Below are 22,426 nucleotides of genomic sequence, written 5' to 3'. Positions count from 1 at the left end.
CTCAAAAGCTGCCATATAGTACCCAATATATATATGGTTGTGTTTTTGCTATTTAATTTTTTATTATCGAATTTTAGTTTGGGATATGATATAATTTCAATTATTGTGTTTAATATTACATAAATAAGTTTCACATAATTACACAATAAAAAACTAAAATCATTCAAAAAAATACAAAACTAATACGCATTGACGTAGTTAAGGAGGACAGGTGGGTGCGATTATCCTCAATTTTTTAATTTCATCGGCTAGAAGTTAAAAACAAATTATATCTTTTCAATTTTTCCCTCGAATTTGCTCTTGCTCTCCTAATATTTGTTTAAAAAAATTGCCCATCAACCTTATTTTTTGTCTTCGTCTATGCTAATACGTAATTATGATAATATAACAACAAAAATTCAAAAATAAAGAACGAGAATTTCCAACTAATTCTATATTTTCACATGTTTTAGATATAATTACAATTTATCTTTTATCATATGACTCATTATAAGACATAACAAGTAAAAAAATTTGTCAGATAATTTTCTTTTTATTAGATCATTTTCTTACATGTGTTATTTATGTGTAAAGAACATCAAGTCAATGGACAGAAAATACTTTTCTAGGGATTTTTTTTGAAAAAGGTTCGAATTCGATATGATGGGGAACATAATTCAAGTCCAGTCATAAAAAACGATGATGTTTATGGTTTAATCACTTCTTAAATGCCTTGCTTTGCACTTCATCGACATCCACCTTCCCTTTTCATGCTTTCTGAATAACAACAGAGTGGAACTGTAAAAAAAATAAAAAATCAGCACAGTAGGTCTTTTCTAGCTCTGTAAAATGACAAAATATGAGACTCAGTGATACAGAGAGAGGATTTCAACCTTTTTCTTTCTTTTCTTCCTCTATCTTCATTCAATTCTTGTGTGGAAGAATGAATATGGTTTGGTTGATTTCTCTGTTCTTCCTCAACTTGTATCTAACCGGTAATAATCTAAACCAAAAGATTTCATCTTTATACATTGTTTTTGTATTTTCATATAAATATTTCCTGTTTTCTAACGTGCAGCAACTAGTCAAGAATCAGTGGAGTTCTTGGCTCTCCACGATCCAACTACACAAAATCTTGAAGTTCCATCTGCAAATGGGATTCCCATGGCTGTTCAAATGGATAATATGTATCTCAAGAATGTGTCAAAAAGTATTTTAATGGCCGAATCTTGGGTGAGGGCTAATGTTCTTGCTTACTACCCTGCCATTAATGTGAGCGCTATTGTAATTGGTGACACCATTTTATGCAACAAAGATCAAGAAGACAAGTTGATTTTTGTTTTACCATCAATCAAGAACATTCACTATTCACTCACTAGGTGGGGCTTGCAAAATGAGATTAAAGTGTCTGCTTCTTTCTCATCCAGTTGTTTGGACTCAAACTTTGAAAAATACAGAGTTGATTTGGCCCAAGATTACATCAAACCTCTACTTGAACTCTTGCAAGAAATAGGTTCACCTTATGCTGTGAAACCCCCTCCACATTTGGTTGATTTGTCAGATGAAACCCTGAATTTACTAAAATCCCACTCAAAATCCATTCAAAGTCTAGGGGTTCTTCACTTCAAAAACACTCAAATAATTATCAGTAGCCCAAGAAAAGAGAGACCATTCACCAGAAAGCTAGCATTCGTGGATTTATACAGCATGATGGTTCCATTTCCACCGAGGCCTGCTCCTATATCCCCTTTAAGAAGTCCTCTTCCTCCATTAGTTGGAACATTTTCACCTCCACCAAATTCTCTTCCATTTGGTCCTTCACAGCCTCCACTAGCTAACCCAACACCCCATCCGGATTTACCCCGTTTGGCACCAATGGCTAACCCAACTAGCCCTCCATTTTGGTCACCCCATTTGCCTCCATGCAACCCATTTGGTTCTGTGGGTGCACCAGTGGCAGGGGTTCATCATGGACTGTGGTGCGTGGCAAAGCCCAATGTGCCAGCTGGAACGCTGCAAAATGCCCTAGACTATGCCTGTGGGGAAGGTGGTGCTGATTGTGAAGCCATTAAGCCACAGGGGGCATGCTTTTTCCCTGGTACTCTTGTGGCTCATGCTTCTTATGCTTTCAATAGTTATTGGCAGAAGACTAAGAGGCATGGTGGCACTTGTAGCTTTGGAGGCACCGCTATGCTCGTTAATACTGATCCCAGTAAGAATATTTTTTGCTTCTCAATCTATGAATTTTATGGAATGTGATTCAATAAGATCGTGTTTTGAAATAAAATTTCATATTTTGGAAACTTAAGCCTGAAGAGTTTTTTTTTTATTTTATTTTTCCACCCAACCCAGTAGCTCTGAAACACCTCTGATTTCTAGATTCTCTTTTTAACAACATTAAGTTTTATTATCGCAGGTTATGGTCACTGCAGATTCGTTCATACTTAGTTTTATTAATTGAAGAGGTTATTGTCATTTCTGGTTAGGTTTGATTTTGCTTTTTATGTAATGAGGAACCAAGACTTCTGACTCAAGGCAAGCTATTCCCTTCATTCTTCAGTCTTTGATTGAGTTGTAATCTAAAGTAGAAGCATTTGGGATTCCATGCTAAACAAGAAAAGCTCTTCTATCTGTTGCTATTATTTGAGATATTACCATGATTGTGTTGCACTGGGAATCTGGATGGCCAAACTATCATTGGGAATAACCAATCTGTTATCTTGTTTGGGTATTTTGCACCGCACAGTTTTTAGGTTTTTGACTAAAGCAAGAGGTGGAATCAAGTTAAGATAAAATTTTCAAGCCGCTCTACTAAAAGTCGACACGAAGGATATTCCCAACTCGAGCTCGATTGAGCATTGATAGATCATGATTCTGCAACTATAAATTTACTAAAACTGGATTTCTCAGTATCAATCAAGTTATGACATTGTATGGAATAAAGCACACATCTAAATCAAACTATCATCAAGAAATTTCAAATATAGAATACTTGGACTACATAATTCAATAGACTAGATGTTTGCCAACCTATTATAACTTTAAAGGGCCTCCTTATAATATGAAAAGAGTCTTGCCGAGGACATAAGTTTTGCGCTACCAAAATTCAAAGGAGGGTTGTTTACCAAATCGTCTCTCTTCATTTGTTCCATTCTACACGAGGGATTTCTCTTTGTGCTGGTCCGCAAGCCCATGAAATTGTTAAGTCCTCTAATTCCTTTGGGGATTGCATCCAAGGAGAGCAGTTGTGAGCAAAAATTTCAGAAGTAAAAGAACAAGACCAAGATTTAGATTGAATGGATTAAATAAAATAGTATAGGAAGAAGCAGCATATGAGAGAACTATCCCAGTATGATACTTACTGTACCGAACGATATTTCACGACTATTCTTCATTGGTCCCATTATCAATTACTCCCTGACCGGTCTTTTTGTTGCTTGTTACATTAGCATTATCGTTCTGCTATAAAAAGAACAAGAATGAAACAATCAAACTCCACCTAACTTCTCAAAGTAATGCCAATGAAACAGGACAACTATCTTTGATCGGCTAGGGGGATGGAACAAAGTATCACTTGGTCCAACAAATCATTTTCGTAATTGGTACCACAAAACAATGCACCAAATGAAATTGAAACGACACAACAAAGTAGGCTCCAATTAAATTTAAATCACAAATCACTAAATGCATAAAAGAAGAATGCAAGAGTTCTGCCATCAATGAACCAGTAAAAAATCGACACCGTAGCTTCAATATAAAGACGCAAAATCTAGAAACGAGGATGAGACGCACCTTCTCAATTAACCCTTGAGCAGCCATGTACTCGTAATACTTGCGCATGAGCATTTCTTCCTCGACCTACAATTTCCACAAAAATTCAGAAACTCCACCTCTAAGTCAAAATGCAATACATCCCATTTCATACTGTAAGATGAAGCAGCAAAGAATTGAAGCCTCTGGCAATAGACGACATTCAAACAGTTGTAAGATTCCAAATCTATGCAACTTAACAATCAGGATAAACACAAAAACCTCAAGAGACCTGATTTATGTTAAAATCTAGATAAAATTAAAGGGAATTCAATATCAAACAGACCAAAACAAAAACCTGGAGTCTATGCAACTCATGGGACATGGACCTGTATGCGTCCATTAGAAGCTCATTCTGCTTCTCCAAGTGCCTGAATACAAACGTGAATTGGGTTTCGCAAAAAAAAACATGACTCCAATTAAGCATACGCAGAAATCAAAGATTGATTAAAACTCGAGACACACTTGAACATATCTCCCGAGTGCTTAGGATCCATACTGGTGAATAATATCCAGTCAAAAACTATTGTCTCGAATCCCAACTTCAAATTTCAGCATTCACCAAATTCAATCCAAAAGGGAAAAAAGAAATTAAACTATAGAATTCAACCTCTCAAATTCTCGGATGATAACTTTTGAATGCAAACAAAAAAAGGTGAGCCGTGAGCCAACAAAGGGAACCTAATTCTGAAAGATGAGATTTGGCTTGGGTCTGTTAATTTTGAATTCGAAATCATTGTAGCCCATTTAGTACGTAGTCCATATTCAAAGGGTACTCCAGCCCAAAATGTAATGGCCTAACCAAAGGCAAGCAACCCACGTCTTGTCTTGAGAATCCAACGGCTATTGTTTCGCCACGTCGGAAGAAATTTGTTGAAAATTTTAAATCTCATCGTGGGTGTGATTTTATTCATAAATTTGGAATTTGTTTAAATTTTTTTAGAATATATTATTACAAAATTTGGTGATTCTTCAATCTCTTCCATTTTCAGGCGTTATTGTTTTCGAGGATGCAAAGTGCAAACTTCTCTTTTCCTTCTTTATTTTTTGCCTTGCTATTTCCACTTTGGAGTATAGGGATTCTAAAAATAATTAATTTAAAGTTTTTCTGCCTTACAAAATAATTCCCAAATCTAATTTTCTCGAAGATAATATTATTATGATTTATGAATAATAATAATTATCCAAGCCCTATTGACATTCATCTACATCTATTTTCGTGAAATAGACAAAAAAATTTTGTTAGACGATTTTACGAGTCAGTTTTGTGAACAAATCTTCTATTTAGGTAATCTTTGAAAAAATATTATTTTTATGTCAAAAATATTAATTATTACATTAAATATAGATATGATTGACTCATCTAAGATCCGTGATATCGTTTTACAAAAAATCTACTAATAAAATCCCAATTAAATTTTACAAAATCAACTATTATAAAATTGATTTAAAAAAAATTCCTTTGAAAATCAAAATGAGTTCCAATTTCCAACCCCATGTACCTGCCATAAAAATGAAAAAGGAATCCCGACAAATTCTCGTGGCAGTATCTTTTCACAAGATGTGTCGAAAATTTTAATTATTATAAATTATTTGAGCATCAATTTATAAATTGGAATCCTTCTCATACAAATATAGAAAAATTAACTATATTTTTTCCAACTATGCCTCATTTCCACGTCATAATTCAGCTATTCATAAAGGATGAACCTTTGTAAATTTCGTTAGTGTTGCATTTTGTATGGAAGTATTTAATTTAAGTGAATGGTTTGATTTGATTAATTATTTGAAAGATGAATGGCATATGCTTTTGGATATATTCCAAAATCATCTCAATTATCATAATATATAACTAATCAAGAAATGAGTATTTGAAATTCATGCAATATACAATCAAATGAATATAAGCTTCTAAGGAGTATATGAGTTATTGAAGTGAGTGGACGTTCAACCAACGGTTAGAAGTTCGATTCTTCCTACCAACAACTTCTACAGCGAGTTTGTCGTCAAGAACTTGTCCAGTGTAATTTACTTGATATACAAATTCAAAAACAAATTTTTTAACGTTTAGAATTGATAAAAAAAAAAAAAGGGAAAGTTTTTAAATTAAACTACAGATCATGTGATGTGTAAAAAACGAGGAGAATATGGTCGCAGACAAATTAATAAAAAAATAATTTTTATGGAATTTTGATGACATCGGGAGAAGGGGGATTGGAGCAAAGCATGTGGTCTCAGATTAGGGATAACGAATGTGGTCACTATTTGTCCACTAGGTGTGGCATGGGAGATGTTCACCAATTTTTTCTTTTTTAAATTATTATTTGATTGGAAAAGGTCAATAATAAATTATATATATTATATATATATGGTGTCGGAAGTTTCAAACGACTTATTACAAGAGATGACGATCTTCTTATGATTCGGCCACGGTAACATTAATTTATTGTCAGCTCAATTGACCCCATATTACAAGTTTCTAATTCCATAATTGAAATTTAATTGACAAAAATTTGTGTGAGACGGTCTCACAAGTCGTATTTTGTGAGACGAATCTCTTATTTAGGTCATATATGAAAAAATATTAATTTTTATGCTAATAGTATTACTTTTTGTTGTGAATATCGGTAGGGTTGACACGTCTCACATATAAAGATTCGTGAGACCGTCTCACAAGAGACCTACTCAATTTAATTTACTTGGATGTACTCGATCAAGAAAAAAATTCGAAAGACACCTATCTTTTATGTAAGAACTTGGATCATCATTCATGTGGAATTATTTTAAATTTAAAATTATGCTAAATTCAATTAATAAAAAAAAAAAAAAAAAACCTATGATTTCAAATTGTACAATACAGACACATCTGAACATAATTTAGCAGAACTTAAATTGTGGCAGAGAAACAAGTGGAAGTGGAAGTTTTCAATCACCTGTTTCAAAAAAAAAAAATATATTTGTGAGACGTTTTTACGAACCAGATATAGATTTTTTTATTTGAAAAAATCATGAAAAATTTTACTTTTAATGTTAAATATTATTACTTATTATTGTAAATATAGACATAATTAACTTATATCAGAATAAAAATCTGCGAGACCGTCTCACAAAAGATCTATTATTTAAAAAATATTAGATTAAGTATTTGTTAGTTATATATTTGAATTATTTATTTAGTGAACAAAAGCAAAATCTAAATATTACCAATTAAATTTATAAAATAATCGAAATTTATTTTATTGAGGAGTGACGTCATACTAACTGAATAATTAGTACTTATCCTTCACATAGTAACCTAGTATTCTCTTGTTGATGAATTTGATGTAAAAAAAATTTAGAGTAAAATACAGATAGAGTTGGATGCCATTATTATCAAAGTAGTTGACAAAGTTTGATTTGTCCATTTTTGCTGCGAAATATCTGTAAGAGTAATTGCATCTTTATGATATGTATTTTTAAAATATGTTTTCATAATTTATTTTTGATAAAAGTAGAATAAAATTGTATTTCTATTTTCATATTCAAGAAATCTTCGAAATCTTAAGTTTTACTCTTTTTATCATGAATTTTGAACGCTAATTAGAGAGTATTAGTACAATATGTAAGAAAAACATTTTCTTTTTCAAGAAAAGCATGATAAAATGAGCAATATTGTCAGCTTGGTCTCTGCTTAGCTTTGTTTTTATTTCATTCTTAATTCTGTTTATTGTGAAAAAGATTAGATTTGAGGGGTCCCCTTTGTCTACAAGCGAAAACGCAGGCTCCCACTTTACAGTTGCATCTGAAATACGGAAAAAAAGAAATTTTTTATACCAAAGTACAGCTAATTTTTATCATAATTTAGTAGTGTGCAGCACCTTTTGGCAATGAAATTATTTACATTTGCTTGGGAAGTATTGGTGTTCTGATATACGGTTATAGAGAAGGAGGAGTGTCTGGAGTGGAAAGGGGTATGGTGGTGGTGGGGACGGTGGTGCTGATTCTGAAGATATAGATGAGAGTGTGGGCACTTTCTGAGCTTGGTTTTTGCGATAACATAGTGTTGCGGTGGTGGCTGGCAAAGATTAGGGACAACTCATCTTTTTGGTGTTTTGGTTTTTTCTGTTTTTTGGTGGCTGATCCCTTTCTGATTTAGTGGTTGTGGGGTTTGTTTTCTTGTTTTTGTTCTTCAAATTAGTGGGCACTTGTTCTCCCTAATGAGTAATTGATCTTTGAATCTTGAAGGGCTTCCGTTGATTTGAAAGATTGGTTTGATTCTCATGGGAGTTTAGCTTCTTCCGATCTTTGGTAAGTTTTAAAGAACATACAAAATTTGGTTTTTTCTTCTTCTTTTTTTCCCCTTCTGTTCTCTTGTGATAGCAAATGCTACTTGTTGTGTGTTCGAATGTTTATTGATTCTGGTATTTGTTTGGAAAATGATATTTGATAGTAAACTTGTGATTTTTATGTTCTTTTTCGAGTAAAGACGCAACCTTCCTTATTTTTAACTCTTTCTGCATTTGGGTTCTGCTGAAATTGTGATTTGGTCAAAGAAAGAGTGAATATGTGTGCAAGATTTGGTTATTGATTCGGTCTTTTACTGTTTGCCACTAGTTTTGTTTATTCTTTGCTATTGTACCTTTTTATCTTATGGGGTATAGGCGTTGATGCTTTGTTTCTTACACTCCCATTTCGGAGAACAAATATGTTGATTCTAGCGTGGCTTGTTCATATATGTGCATATGATTTCAGTATCTTACGAACTAATTGATGCTTCTTGTCTGTGATTTTGATGGTGCTCATTCACTCATTCCAAGATTATGTCGGATTTGACAGGTTTCTCCAACTTCATTGGTTGAAGAAAATTTTGTTGAGGAATGTGGATTCTTGTGTGATTTCTGGAAAGGGAACCTTAGATTTTATGCTAATCATAATCAAAGTTTGTAGTTTAAGCGATCAAATTAGGGGAGTGTCTCTTTGTTTTCAAAAGTATATTAAGCCCCTTCTCTTTGTTCCGGTCCTGGTTAAGAGATCAAATTCTTTCTCAGTCTGTTTTATACATCCATTACGATCTTTTCATTTTCACTATCCATTTCCTTCTACTCTATTTTTGTTTCTCTTAGACCGTAGAAAGGTGGCATGGCATTGTTTACGTCTTGTGCCCAAAGCCTTTTTCCGTTGTTAGGAGTTGAGATTTTGTTGAAAGATTAATTACCTGCCAAAATGAAGTTTATGAAGCTTGGATCCAAGCATGACCAGTTTAAGACTGATGGAGATAATGTCAGGTTAGCTATTTCTGCTGTCAAATCCTTTGTTATTATTTTTCTTTTGACCAAATATTTTGGATGAAGTATATGTTAAGAGCCATCAAATTTACTCTTCTATGGAGTAATATGTTACTGCTACAGTACTGTCACTAAAAAGCTCGTATAACCATGTTCTGTTTCTTTGTCGAAATTCAACTTTTAACAATGGGTTTATAAAGTTCATCATAGATGTCAGTTAAAATTTGTGTATTCCAGATATGTAGCGACAGAGTTGGCAACTGACCTGGTCATCAGTGTCGGGGATACTAAATTCTATCTACACAAGGTAAAGTACCGTTTATACCAAACATCAACGTATCCTAAAAATACTAAATTTCACATCTTGAACACTTTAGTTTTTTGTTACTAACACCAGTGCGCGTATTTCTAGTTTCCCCTTCTCTCGAAAAGTTCACGCCTTCAGAGGCTCGTTTATGGTAGAAGTGGTGAATATGACGATGAAATTAACATCCATGATATTCCTGGTGGAGCTGGTGCATTTGAAATCTGTGCAAAGTTCTGTTATGGCATGATAGTGACGCTCAATGCGTATAATGTGGTCGCAGCACGATGTGCTGCTGAGTATCTTGAAATGTATGAAACCATCGAGAAAGGAAATATCGCTTACAAGATCGACGTATTTCTTACTTCTACCGTTTTCCGTAGCTGGAAAGACTCGATAATTGTGCTTCAGACGGTCAAATCTTTTCTTCCTTGGTCCGAGGAACTGAAGATCACCAGCCACTGCTTAGATGCTATTGCAGTCAAAGCTTCTATCGACCCTTCAAAAGTTGACTGGTCGTACACCTATAACCGTAAAAAGAAATTATCTGAGAATGGAAATGATGCACAGTGGAATGGTGTGAAAAAACAACCAACGGTTCCGAAAGATTGGTGGGTAGAAGACCTCTGCGAACTTCAAATTGATTTGTATAAGCGAGTTATAACTACAATAAGAGAAAATGGAACAATTACTGCAGACATTATTGGAGAATCATTGAAATCATATGCTTTAAGAAGACTTCCATGTTTTAGCAAAGGCACCACACAAGGAGATGATCTCGAAAAGTACAAATACTTGATTGAAACCATTATATCGTTGCTGCCCGCGGAAAAAAGTTGTGTCCCTTGTAGCTTTTTGCTCAAGTTATTAGAAGCTTCTATTATCTTGGAATGCGGAGAGACGGTAAGAAGGGAGCTCATGGAAAGAATTGGACAGAAACTCGATGAGGCAACTGTTGGTGATATTCTGTGGCAATCTACAACTGGTGAAACAACGTTGTACAGCATAGATTTAGTACACGAGATGGTTGAACAGTTTGTGATGCAAGAACATAGTGCTCAGAATCACTCAATCGAAGATCATAAATTCCGAGAGATGTGTGTAGGATTTACTTCGGATGCTTCCAAGATTAAGGTGGCCAAGTTGGTTGATGGATACCTGGCTGAAGCTGCGAAAGATTCGTCTTTACCTCTATCCAAATTCATCGAGCTAGCAGAAATGGTGTCTAGCTTTCAAAGATCATCCCATGATGGCATATATCGTGCTATTGACATGTACCTCAAGGTTGGTTTATTTATTTATTATTTATTTTTTCGTCTGATTTGATTATTTGTCCTACTTGATGGGAAATTATAATTGGATTATGCAACTGATTTTCACCAGTCAATACTAGCTTGGAGGGTTGTTATTTATCCTTGTCACCGTTTTATCCTCTTTATTACATTCAACCATCTTATAAATGCCTGCCGTCATTTTAACTTTGATTCCCAAAACTAATTATCATCTTCTTTCACAGGAACGCTCGGGATTGACCAAGAGCGAAAAAAAGAGAATTTGCTCCTTGATGGATTGCAGCAAGCTATCAGCCAATGCCCGTGCTCATGCCGTGCAAAACGAGAGGCTACCTTTACGAGTTGTCATGCAGGTACTTTTCTTTGAACAAGCCAAGGCATCTGGCTCTGGTGGTGGCTCTGCAAGAGCTTTACTCCCTGGTACTTCCTATGGCAGCACAAGCTCCACAACAACCAACACCTCCGACGACTGGGATGGCAACCAGACATCTGAGGAGCTGAAGACCTTAAAAGGTGGGCTCGAATCTTTGAGCTTAAAAAGCAAGGGAGGTGGTGAAACTGATGCCGAAGCGAATGCCGAAAAAGTAGCTGATAAAAAAGCAAAAAAGATTTTCTCGAGACTCTGGTCAAACAAAGATAGAAAAGGCGAAAACAGCAGCTCGGATACATCTGAGAGCCCCGGTTCTACCAGTGTCGAAGAAACAAGATCCACCTCTTCAATAACGAAGATGCAATCCTCTTGAAACGTTTTTACTTGTCTCTAGAAATTAGAACCAATACCATTAATTTGAGGATTAGAGGATTTAGATGCTAATGAAAATTTTGGAGCTTCAGAAGCCGCCTATGAATGTGTCAGTAGGGGTTCATGTTTTTGATGTAGTGAAGTTTGATATTTGTCGCCCCCGAATGGAACCGCAGGCTTTGTTGTGTGAAGTTAATTTTCATTTTTAGGCCTCTTCTTAACTTAAGTAACGATTCTTCACTAAGAGAGGAATGAAAAAGAAAAAGTTTATTTTAGTACATTTTTGACTTTTGGCTTTCAAAATGAATTAGAAAAATATGGAAAAATTATTAGTTTGAGTAATAAAATTATTATATTTAAATAAATAATTCAACTGTATAAATAGATCGGACGTTAAATAATAATGTCTCCAAGAAAAGTAAGATGGACTCGTTTTCAATAATTTGACTAGTGAAATTTTGAAGGAGGGCACCCCAAACCGAACAATTTGGACGTGAATTCGGGCCACAAAAAGTACCCACATGGTTTTGTAAGTCTATTGGACTTAATTATATCATTTTTTTTAATTGCTATTTTTAATTTTCTAGGTGGTCTAAAAGTTTAGGCCACTAATTGTAACATGCTGCAAAAATTTGTTGAATAACGTGACCACTATTATATATTATACCAAGGACTATTTTTTTCCCCCTTAAAATCATATTTGGCAACCTCCTACGGCTATTAAAGAATTTTTTATTATTTATGTTATCTAAAATATGTAAAAACTTTGTTCTAAATAAATTTGGTCTAAAATCATATGATACAAAAAAATATCAATTTTGTTATATTACCGATCAATTCACACAAATAGTTTACATTTATTTTTAACAAAAAATAGTCTATTTTCATCGAATTATTGGTGTTGTATTTAGCATGTCAGCAATTTTCGGTGACACATCATCACTCCAATTAAAAAACCAAAACTGAAAAAAAAATACAAACCAGTTGATTAAGACCGTGAATCAATTGATAACAAGATCAAAAAGTTCAAGTCAGAGGACAAAAATTTAATATAATAATTCAAATAAATTTCCAAATGTAGATAGAGAAATGATAAATCAGAACCCATCAATAAGGGTGGGTAATAAAAAAAAATTTAAGCTGAAGTTTAATTGGAACCCTATGTAAAATATACATAAAAATGAGACTAAGACCAAAGTAAACTCACCATATTGTAGATGAAAGAAAAATTTCAATTAATCCCATGTTATAATTTAAGAATGTAGAGTGTGCTCAACTCGATCAAATGGATGGAAAAGGACAACTTTTGACGATGCGAAAAGGGACACTTGAAAAAGGATACCCAACGTTTCTTTGAACCACAATTCCTCGTACCTAAACCACCTATAAGCTATAAATGCTCTACATGCATTCGTGTATACATACATATAAAGTTTTTTTTATTATTAGATTATAACGTTTATACAAGATGCAAAAGATAGAAACTTTTACATATAATTTAATTTTTATAAAGCTAATATTAATAATCTCATTTTATGTGTATATTCCATCCAATAGCTTGAGTTACATATATATGTTAGTTCGGAGTCCATTGTGCAGTTGCGATCGCGTAAATCACCTCATCAGCCTAAGTTGTGAAATCCTATTGTTATCTGGTGGTAGGATAAAATTTTATGTGTACAAAAATGAGTTAGAATATATTCGTAAACCAGGTCGGCCCCTGGCTCCTCCTACTGCTTGGGACCTTACAAGATGAACTGAACTTTCGATTTCTTCCAACGCGCGTCCCATTCGTTCCGCTCGCAACAACCCAATTAGTTCTCCAGGTGAAAAAACATTAGACAAAGAAACCATTTAAAAGTCAATAACCTTTCGGACCATCTTGTTTTTATGCATTTTTCGTTGGGGTACTTAACATTCAATCCATTTCAATTTTTGGGTTTTTGGAATACAAACCATGTTTTTTATATTTCCTTAAACTGAAACAAAGTAGGCAAAGTTTGGCAAGAATCATTCACAATACCTAGGTCAAGAACTGCCTGCTGAAATGGTTCCAAATTACAAGAAAGAAAACGTGCATGCCATATCACGTTAATTGATACTTCTAGTTACCAATAATGCAGTTGATTTGCAGAATTAACGCAAAAAGGAAAGATTACTTTAGGGTTTGTGGTTTGCTTAATTAAGTTAAAAGACAAAAAGTAATTTGATTAAAGGTAAAAGCACTAAGCTCAATGCACTAACATAAACTCTCGATGCCCTATTTTGTGATTAGGCTGCGTACTTTATGATAATTTGCCTATAAAAATCTGTAATTTTAAAAGAATTTCACATAAAATTACAGTATGTTTAATTCGGTTGATGAGACAGCTTCTCATATTTTAATTACTCTTGTCACGCTTGTCCACTATATCCTTTATGCAAACGGCATTAAAATAAATTTACAATTAAGTTTTCCTTTTCACGAAGATCTTTTTTTTACTTTTTTTTTTTTTACATTTTGTATTGAAAAGTCACCAACTAATTAGATGTGTCGTGGGTTGATGTTTTTTATTTCTCTTTTCTTCTTGTTTTGTTTTTGGAATTTTGTAACATATTCATTCAACGACTGTTTCCACAATATTAATACGAATCTTTTCATCGTACTTATGTTCTCTTTCACACGTATCCTAAAAAACTTTCTAGGGTCATCTAAATCGTAATTATTCTAAGTAAAACACGTTTAATTTTGGATTTTTTTTAAGTTATAAGTTCTATCAAATCTTTTATATCTCTCATTTTGGTGTCAGATCATTTATTCATACTCTCCGTCGCCCGGTTATTAGTGGAGTTTGGAATTTCCATCTTTCAAGTATTAATATATCATATTGTGGACCATGAATCAACCTGAGAATCTCGGCTCCGAGTAACAGATTTAGATCTCAAGTTCGAGTCATATGGAAATAAAATGAGTCAACCACCAAAAGCATGAAATCACCTTCTTCACTTTGTGTTATATTTCACACTACACAAATATATATGACTGGGCCTTCAATTTTTAAAGTTTTACAATTAAATATTAGCATGTTTGAAACTATTGTATTTGTACGATAAAGCATCACTTACCTCTTTACTAAAAGTTATAACTTGTTACAACTTCAATATTTTGAATAACATTATCCCAAGCCCTACATGTCGATCACTCTCTTAATAAGGACAATCACTTCACTCGAACAATCTCCAACCCCCCTCAATAATTGCACTCATTGTATCCATGAAATCAAACACATGACATTGATTGTGATACAAATTATCAGAACTTAGATTCAAGAGTTTGACTTTTTACCAAAAGTTATAGTAAGTGATAACAATGCAACGACAATCTTTTAAATTATACAACAATTTATTGCACCCAAAACACACAATTCAATTCTTTTTAAAGAAAATGTATTGCACTCCGATATCTTATGATAAAATCAAGTTAACCAACAAACAAGAGAGAGCATCGAGAGTGCAATACAAGTGATTGCCACAAATTAAAGTACTTGCTTTCGAGTGTTGGCTTTTTAAATGTCGTCACTTTCATTATCGAATATAAACTAAAATAAAATTAGGAAACAAAAATATTTACAGCAGAGGAAGTACTTAAAAGTGGTGCTTTCTATTTACAAGTCTATATGAACAGTACCCCAATTTAACCAATAATTAGAGGCATATTTGGAGTGTGCAGCAGCTCAAAATATTAACCAGCTTTAATTTGTCAGCTGACTCCACTTCCCAACTCAAAGCCAACGTGCATCCAGTAATCTTATTCCCATCAAATTATAATATGATCTTTTCCTACACTATCAAATATAATGTTAGGTATGTTTTTTTTTTAAAAAAAAAAAAGAAAAAGAAATTATCCCTTGCATTATTTTATGTACTTCTCGATTAATGCATGTCATGTATATCTTGCTGAGAAATCGTGTTATTCTTTCTTTGTAAGACTGTATCGTTCCAATTTTATCGGATAATCGGAAGAAACTTAGATTATATATCCAATTATTTGATCAATCATTTTGTTTCTTCAAATACATTATCCCCCCTTTTTTACAAATTAATTCCTATAATTTTACCTCATAAAATATTAATAATATATTTTTGTTATTCAATATTTCTTAGTAATCAAACCGATTAATAAAATAAATTCGTGGGTATGTCACAATCATTTAATAAGAAGGTAATTAAAAACTGTTATAGAGTGATAAGAAAATTCATTACAATAAATTTTTATGACAAAAAACTGAATAATCCAATGGTTGTACCCGACGGGTACGTACATATGCTTTTTTAACCTTGTCAAATGCATTGCATTATTTTTTTAAAAGTTTATTAATTGGATAAGACGCATCGCACATGAAATTATATATTGGATACGTTAAAAGTGAGGCGACTTGGCATTCACATGATTTTGTCTTTTCAATTCATCTTCCCATTTTCCGCCAAAATCAATTTCCCATTATTGGTACAAAATTTTACTAATTTATTTCCAATTGTTTTATGTATCTTTTTTTTTCCTATTAGCAAACAAGTGATACCTATCTTTCTGGAATTTCGTAATGGTTCCAAGTTCAATCTTCCCCTCACCTCTTCTTCATGTTAAAAAGTTTGCGCTAAGTGTCGGTTTCCGACATTAAAAAGTCGTATCAGCTTCCGGCATCGAGCAATTCTCAGTTCACAACCATATTGAAGAAGATATACAAGAGAAATGATATTTGAACTTAAAATATTCTTTAATTCGGTCCTTTTTCTTCGAATACTTTGAGCAAAGATTTCAAAATAGCTTCATGCAACACTTCAATTATTCATAACTCTAATTTGAGAATATAATAGAATATGAAATCCGGGAAATAAATAAATAAATGATTGAATTTCTTAGAGCCACTAAATATGCTTGTACCTTCAAATATAATCAAACCTTTGTCTGCTCCACAAAAGAATACATGGCCAATAATGCTACATCTATTTCTCAGTGGATGATTGCCTTTGGCATATTCTATGCTTCATTGCTTCTTGAGTAGATTTTACGAGAAATTGGCTTTCACTTCTCAGTCGTCGTTTTTTTTTGTGTTCAGTCTCTGGGTACTTTTTTAGTACCACATTTCCATATGAAGTGTACCACAATTTGTATGACATGATACCATAATTTGTAGGTAGAGAGTGAACCCAAAGAAATGTTTTGATTGAGAATTTTTCATCAACTTGCCCTTAGATTTTACTTGTTTTATTAATGATTTTCGAGTCGGCATTAAATTTAAATTATGATATAATAATCATGAAAAAATTGTCTCGAAACCATCTGGACAATCTGGTGGTCGGACATTAACAAATTTTTTTTTTTCTATTTCCCATCAATTTTCTGTAACGTCCCTCTCTACATTTGTCATTAGCCAAACAAGTCACTAACAAAGATAGCATCGGGGCTTTGTGGGCCTATCAATACGATGATGATCCGTCGCATTTCCAATATATGCCATGAAAAAGATGGCCAACCGTGCAAAATCACATCCACATCTGGAATTCAAGTCAGGCCGTAGAAGAGGATCCACATGGCACCTTGTTCTATTATTGAGATAACGGTCGGTCTACTCGACTCATTATCATATTCGAATTTTCATTAGCTGATTTAACAATAATTCGAAACATGAGGAATTTGGGTATATGGTAATTTGTGTCCAACCCAACCCGGATCGATTAGAAAAAGTCAGGTGAATTGGACCTCACAACTCATCATAATAATATTACAAAAACAACATACTTTGAACTAAAAAAAAAAAATTAAAGTCGAATACAAAACGCAAAATATCAAAAAGGTCATTTTCGAAACTAAGCCATAGGTAGTGAGTAGGTGATTTTTATCACTTAATCCAAGCACAACTCTAAAACTCTCTTGGGTCGACGAATATGGACGGACCAGGAGATGACTTGGTCCAGTCACCCACGGCTCCGTCACTGTATTCTTCCCCTAACCGTTTCATGCACCATAAGTCCTCCGGGCACGATAGAATTTTCCAATGTGGGATCCCGAATCTGAGCGGCTCCTGGCTAGCCACCTCCGTGGCCACCACTCCACAGTCATGTTCCTTTGCAAGATTGTGGGCCAGCCTACATAAAGCTCTAATAAGTTTAACAGCGTATGGGCCTTCACCTCCAAGCCCATACAGAAAATGGAACCCAAAAGGCCTAAAAACTTCAGGCACCGACGGCAAACTCAACCAGGGCAAAGTCTGGTCCACCACACGAGTAGTCTTAGCCAATGCTCTTCTCACTCGCGACGCGCCGCGGACCTCGAGCCGGAACACGTCTTTACAGTTCCACACGCTGAGAACCGCCCAAGACTCCGGCGGACTAGCCAGGAATTCGGCGGCCCCCGGCCATGACTCGGTGGAGTACGACCCTCTCGGCACGGCGAGGAACGTTCCTAAGCTGAGTTTATTTTTCAAGACAGAGTCGATGTCCCGTGGGAAAAACTCGGTGGTGGAGAACCGCCGGCGGTAGACGGCCTCCGCGTCGACGGGGCCGAGCCTTATGACAACAACCCTCTTGCTGATCTTGACTCGGTGAGCGAACACGGGCTGGACTAGAATGGAAGGGGTACGGAATCTTGAGTAGCCACATTTTTCAGTGAAGAGCTTCACAGATGCTTCGTTATCATTTTCAGTAGCCATGTATGAATATTCAGCGCCATTCTCTCCAAACCATCGCTCCATTTCNTTAGTACCACATTTCCACATAAAGTATACCACAATTTGTATGACATGGTACCACAATTTTGTGGGTAGAGAGTGAACCCAAAGAAATGTTTTGATTGAGAATTTTTCATCAACTTGCCCTTAGATTTTACTTGTTTTATTAATGATTTTCGAGTCGGCATTAAATTTAAATTATGATATAATAATCATGAAAAAATTGTCTCGAAACCATCTGGACAATCTGGTGGTTGGACATTAACAAATTTTTTTTTTTCTATTTCCCATCAATTTTCTGTAACGTCCCTCTCTACATTTGTCATTAGCCAAACAAGTCACTAACAAAGATAGCATCGGGGCTTTGTGGGCCTATCAATACGATGATGATCCGTCGCATTTCCAATATAGGCCATGAAAAAGATGGCCAACCGTGCAAAATCACATCCACATCTGGAATTCAAGTCAGGCCGTAGAAGAGGAACCACATGGCACCTTGTCCTATCATTGAGATAACGGTCGGTCTACTCGACTCATTATCATATTCGAATTTTCATTAGCTGATTTAACAATAATTCGAAACATGAGGAATTTGGGTATGGTATTTGTGTCCAACCCAACCCGGATCGATTAGAAAAAGTCAGGTGAATTGGACCTCACAACACATCATAATAATATTACAAAAACAACATACTTTGAACTAAAAAAAAAAAATTAAAGTCGAATACAAAACGCAAAATATCAAAAAGGTCAATTTCGAAACTAAGCCATAGGAAGTGAGTAGGGGATTTTTATCACTTAATCCAAGCACAACTCTAAAACTCTCTTGGGTCGACGAATATGGACGGACCAGGAGATGACTTGGTCTAGTCACCCACGGCTCCGTCACTGTATTCTTCCCCTAACCGTTTCATGCACCATAAGTCCTCCGGGCACGATAGAATTTTCCAATGTGGGATCCCGAATCTGAGCGGCTCCTGGCTAGCCACCTCCGTGGCCACCACTCCACAGTCATGTTCCTTTGCAAGATTGGGGGCCAGCCTACATAAAGCTCTAATAAGTTTAACAGCGTATGGGCCTTCACCTCCAAGCCCATACAGAAAATGGAACCCAAAAGGCCTAAAAACTTCAGGCATCGACGGCAAACTCAACCAGGGCAAAGTCTGGTCCACCACACGAGTAGTCTTAGCCAATGCTCTTCACACTCGCGACGCGCCGCGGACCTCGAGCCGGAACACGTCTTTACAGTTCCACACGCTGAGAACCGCCCAAGACTCCGGCGGACTAGCCAGGAATTCGGCGGCCCCCGGCCATGACTCGGTGGAGTACGACCCTCTCGGCACGGCGAGGAACGTTCCTAAGCTGAGTTTATTTTTCAAGACAGAGTCGATGTCCCGTGGGAAAAACTCGGTGGTGGAGAACCGCCGGCGGTAGACGGCCTCCGCGTCGACGGGGCCGAGCCTTATGACAACAACCCTCTTGCTGATCTTGACTCGGTGAGCGAACACGGGCTGGACTAGAATGGAAGGGGTACGGAATCTTGAGTAGCCACATTTTTCAGTGAAGAGCTTCACAGATGCTTCGTTATCATTTTCAGTAGCCATGTATGAATATTCAGCGCCATTCGCTCCAAACCATCGCTCCATTTCCCGCACTAGCTTCAACCCAATTCCCATTCTCCTGCAAGCGTCCAAAAGACATTAAACAAATTAATATTGAAAAACCAGTCGTCCCCACATGTAAAAAGAAGTAAACTTTTAGACAGCAAGCACTCATTTCTTTTAGAGTGTCTGCGTTAATATATCATACGTGGTATGAGCCAAAGGAATATTTAAATAAGTCGGCAAACAATAATTAGTTGAGCCACCATCCATTTTTGGAATACCACTTGATAAACCGTGGACTATTTTTGAATGAGACAAGATTTATAACGTGAGACAAATTCGAGTGATGAGCAAGAAATGGAAAAGGATGGGTATCTTTACCGACGAGAGGGCGAGACACGGAGGCCTAAAATATAGGCGAGTTTAGTGTACACAGGGTGGGGTTGATTCGGTTTCGTGGGGCAGTTATTGCCGCTTCTGGGGAGCTTCTTCCCGCAAGTAACGGTTTTGATGCAACCTCTGATCATCCCCACTATTTCTCTCCTCCCCTTATCCTCTCCCCCGCCGCCCAACACCGCCATCTCCGCCACCTGAGACATTCACAGAATACAATCCCAAGTGAGTTCCCAAAACAATGATGGTGGAAATTACAGTTAACAGAAATTAATGAATGAAGTGATCAATATTACTAACCAGCATGAGGTAGGCGGGAGAGTGGCGGACCCGGCAAATGGGGTCTCCCAAGAGGTCGGTGAATAGGGAGAGCTTCCCACTGGGCCCGACCTCACACCTATTCTCCACTTCCTCCACTGCACTACAGTCTTTCTTCGCATCATATTCTCTCACCACCACCACCGCCGCCATGCCACCGTCCACAACCATTCCTCTCTTCTAAATATAAAGATGACAGCTTTTTTCCACGGCCACGAAATTATAGGTGGGTCTAATAAAGTGTGATTGAAGCTGTAAAGGCGACGGCCGAAAATCTTATCGAAATATGGAAAAGCAAATGATTTAAAGCAAGAGAAGCCTGGAGAAAGGACAGCCCGAGAAAAGGAACGAGAATCTTAATCTTAAAATTTCTATAAGGCCACAGTACTGATGCGAGAGGAACAAGCTACCTTCATCATTCATTTCATTTTTTCTCACTGAGGTATAAATTTCAGAGTAGCGAGCCCTTTTTATACTTGAATTTCGGAGTGCCCACCCTAATATAATCCGATTATTATGGACCCTTTGGGATACAAAAAGTTTGTAAAATATTATATTTTAATAAAGAATGATAATATTCAATTTATATGCAATATTTTAAAATTTTAATAAATTACAGTGAAATTTTAATGTATCTTTTTATATGTGGCAAATTATAAGGACCGAGCTTATTTGGTTGCTAGCGATTTAGAATGAAAAAAGACATATGTTAATCAAAAGAACTAAAAAAAAGCTCGGAGGTTGATGACTCAACTGTTATTGCATATATTCCAAAATTTGTGTGTAAATGTCCTTCAATATGTTATCTTAGGTCTATTTTCAAATTATAAACCCGGAGTTCATTCAATTTAATACGAGGATGTCGACGATAATATGTCTAAACGTAAATTTTACAATCGTTAATATAATAAGTATAAAAAAATATCTAAACAAGACTCTATAAAGGTAATTTAAATAAATCAAGAGTTAGATGAAATCATAACATGAAGCATATATTTGCATCATTATTATATAATATTATGAATTTCAAATGCATAACGAGTCCATTTTATAATATAGATATTTTATATGAAAAATAACATTATTATTATAAATATAAACATAATTAACTCATTTTATCGATAAAATCCATAAAATTATTTTACTGTAGATCTACCGTTGACATAAAAAAGTATTGGCGTTTGCTTCAGCTACGACGTCGTTTTTTTTAACTCAAAAGGACACATTCACGTGAAGACATTCGAGTTTAATTTGTCACTTGAAAACCTTTTCTGGGAAGTCTCTGTCTATTCCTTTTCCCTGTCCCTTCGGCTCTATCTGTTTAAATCCGTTGAAATGCTAAATCTTAAGACATTATATATATATAAATAATTGTTTGGAATTATTTATTTTATCAATCATTTTTAAAATAATAATAATCATAATCATAATCATAATCATAATCATAATCATAATCATTGTTGGAGATACAAGAAAACTACAAAAACAGCCTTACCAAAAATCAATACATTTTAATGAAAGGACATTTCTTGGAGTCATTATTTGGTTAATGGGTATTAGTATTTTCCTGCCAAACGTCTTATTTTTCAAATTAAAAATTATTTAAAATTCTTTTTTTTAATTAATTGAAATTATTGGAGTATTAACTATAACAATTAATGGAAAAATGGCGGCGGTGGCTGCGCGCAGTCTTCTTTTTGTTTACAACAATGGCCGCTTTGTGTCTCCCAACTGGCCCCAGCATTTACTCATTTATTACAAATTGCAATCGCGACCCCATCTATAATCATTACCATTTTTATATTTTCCTTCTGAGATTACTTCGGATTTCTATTTATTTTTTATTCATATATCTTAAATAAATAGATCCCACAAAAATAAAAAATAAAATAAAAAAAATTATAGTGAATTTCATTGTATATTTTCAGTATGTTGTATAATTCAGCAACATGCTAACTGCTCTTCCATAAAAAATGGTATATTGGTTGGTTTCATCCATAAATTATTTAATTA

At 35.1% G+C, this 22,426-nt stretch overlaps 4 protein-coding genes and 1 pseudogene across 11 annotated transcripts; 2 read left to right on the top strand and 3 right to left on the bottom strand.

The window, feature by feature from the left end:
* The first annotated feature begins 725 nt into the window (after positions 1-725).
* Positions 726-2,639, top strand: LOC140976228 (glucan endo-1,3-beta-glucosidase 1-like). The gene is made up of 3 exons (XM_073440213.1): positions 726-974; positions 1,058-2,191; positions 2,396-2,639. The coding sequence occupies exons 1-3, from the start codon at positions 839-841 to the stop codon at positions 2,425-2,427; spliced, it is 1,302 nt and encodes a 433-aa protein (XP_073296314.1). The 5' UTR covers positions 726-838; the 3' UTR covers positions 2,428-2,639.
* Positions 2,640-2,893: 254 nt separating this feature from the next.
* LOC140976229 (uncharacterized) lies at positions 2,894-4,460 on the bottom strand. Of its 4 annotated transcripts, none has more exons than XM_073440215.1 (5): positions 4,255-4,460; positions 4,088-4,160; positions 3,772-3,837; positions 3,342-3,441; positions 2,894-3,196 (listed from the first exon to the last, which is right to left on the bottom strand). In XM_073440215.1, the coding sequence occupies exons 1-4, from the start codon at positions 4,284-4,286 to the stop codon at positions 3,364-3,366; spliced, it is 249 nt and encodes an 82-aa protein (XP_073296316.1). In that variant the 5' UTR covers positions 4,287-4,460; the 3' UTR covers positions 2,894-3,196; positions 3,342-3,363. The 4 variants fall into 4 exon arrangements, with proteins under 4 accessions (XP_073296316.1, XP_073296318.1, XP_073296315.1 ...); XM_073440217.1 differs by having other exon boundaries at positions 3,342-3,438; XM_073440214.1 differs by having other exon boundaries at positions 2,894-3,441.
* A 2,935-nt stretch (positions 4,461-7,395) lies between these two features.
* On the top strand, positions 7,396-11,600 carry LOC140976227 (phototropic-responsive NPH3 family protein NPY3-like). 5 transcript variants are annotated; one of them, XM_073440212.1, is made up of 6 exons: positions 7,396-8,076; positions 8,605-9,053; positions 9,291-9,360; positions 9,466-10,641; positions 10,874-11,002; positions 11,086-11,364. In XM_073440212.1, exons 2-6 carry the CDS (start codon positions 8,992-8,994, stop codon positions 11,140-11,142), a joined length of 1,494 nt encoding a protein of 497 aa, XP_073296313.1. In that variant the 5' UTR covers positions 7,396-8,076; positions 8,605-8,991; the 3' UTR covers positions 11,143-11,364. The 5 variants fall into 5 exon arrangements, with proteins under 5 accessions (XP_073296313.1, XP_073296312.1, XP_073296310.1 ...); XM_073440211.1 differs by having other exon boundaries at positions 7,402-7,934; positions 8,014-8,076; positions 8,892-9,053; positions 10,874-11,600; XM_073440209.1 differs by having other exon boundaries at positions 7,402-7,934; positions 8,014-8,076; positions 10,874-11,600.
* Positions 11,601-17,185: 5,585 nt separating this feature from the next.
* Positions 17,186-18,122, bottom strand: LOC140977513 (probable N-acetyltransferase HLS1). Its single transcript, XM_073442256.1, has one exon. It carries the CDS (start codon positions 18,120-18,122, stop codon positions 17,292-17,294), a length of 831 nt encoding a protein of 276 aa, XP_073298357.1. The 3' UTR covers positions 17,186-17,291.
* Positions 18,123-18,913: 791 nt separating this feature from the next.
* On the bottom strand, positions 18,914-20,870 carry LOC140977499 (probable N-acetyltransferase HLS1; annotated as a pseudogene).
* Between the last annotated feature and the right edge of the window lie 1,556 nt (positions 20,871-22,426).

The sequence above is a fragment of the Primulina huaijiensis genome, chromosome 5 (genome assembly GCF_012295235.1).
Source record: "Primulina huaijiensis isolate GDHJ02 chromosome 5, ASM1229523v2, whole genome shotgun sequence".
In the NCBI taxonomy this organism is placed as follows: Eukaryota; Viridiplantae; Streptophyta; class Magnoliopsida; order Lamiales; family Gesneriaceae; genus Primulina; species Primulina huaijiensis.
Note: the sequence above shows the minus strand (reverse complement) of the source record. Positions and strands in the feature narration are given on the sequence as shown.

Bases quoted from the DNA above. Each gene is read 5' to 3' on its own strand.
- LOC140976229 (XM_073440214.1), bottom strand. From the start codon at position 4,286: ATGGATCCTAAGCACTCGGGAGATATGTTCAA. The intron at 4,161-4,254 runs GTGTGTCTCGAG...GTTTGTATTCAG, and splicing joins CACTCGGGAGATATGTTCAA to GCACTTGGAGAAGCAGAATG. The intron at 3,442-3,771 runs GTGCGTCTCATC...TTCTTTTTATAG, and splicing joins CTCAAGGGTTAATTGAGAAG to CAGAACGATAATGCTAATGT.
- LOC140976228 (XM_073440213.1), top strand. From the start codon at position 839: ATGAGACTCAGTGATACAGAGAGAGGATTTCAACCTTTTTCTTTCTTT. The intron at 975-1,057 runs GTAATAATCTAA...TCTAACGTGCAG, and splicing joins CCTCAACTTGTATCTAACCG to CAACTAGTCAAGAATCAGTG. The intron at 2,192-2,395 runs GTAAGAATATTT...TTATTATCGCAG, and splicing joins GCTCGTTAATACTGATCCCA to GTTATGGTCACTGCAGATTC.
- LOC140977513 (XM_073442256.1), bottom strand. From the start codon at position 18,122: ATGGAGCGATGGTTTGGAGAGAATGGCGCTGAATATTCATACATGGCT.
- LOC140976227 (XM_073440211.1), top strand. From the start codon at position 8,992: ATGAAGTTTATGAAGCTTGGATCCAAGCATGACCAGTTTAAGACTGAT. The intron at 9,054-9,290 runs GTTAGCTATTTC...TGTGTATTCCAG, and splicing joins ACTGATGGAGATAATGTCAG to ATATGTAGCGACAGAGTTGG. The intron at 10,642-10,873 runs GTTGGTTTATTT...CTTCTTTCACAG, and splicing joins CTATTGACATGTACCTCAAG to GAACGCTCGGGATTGACCAA.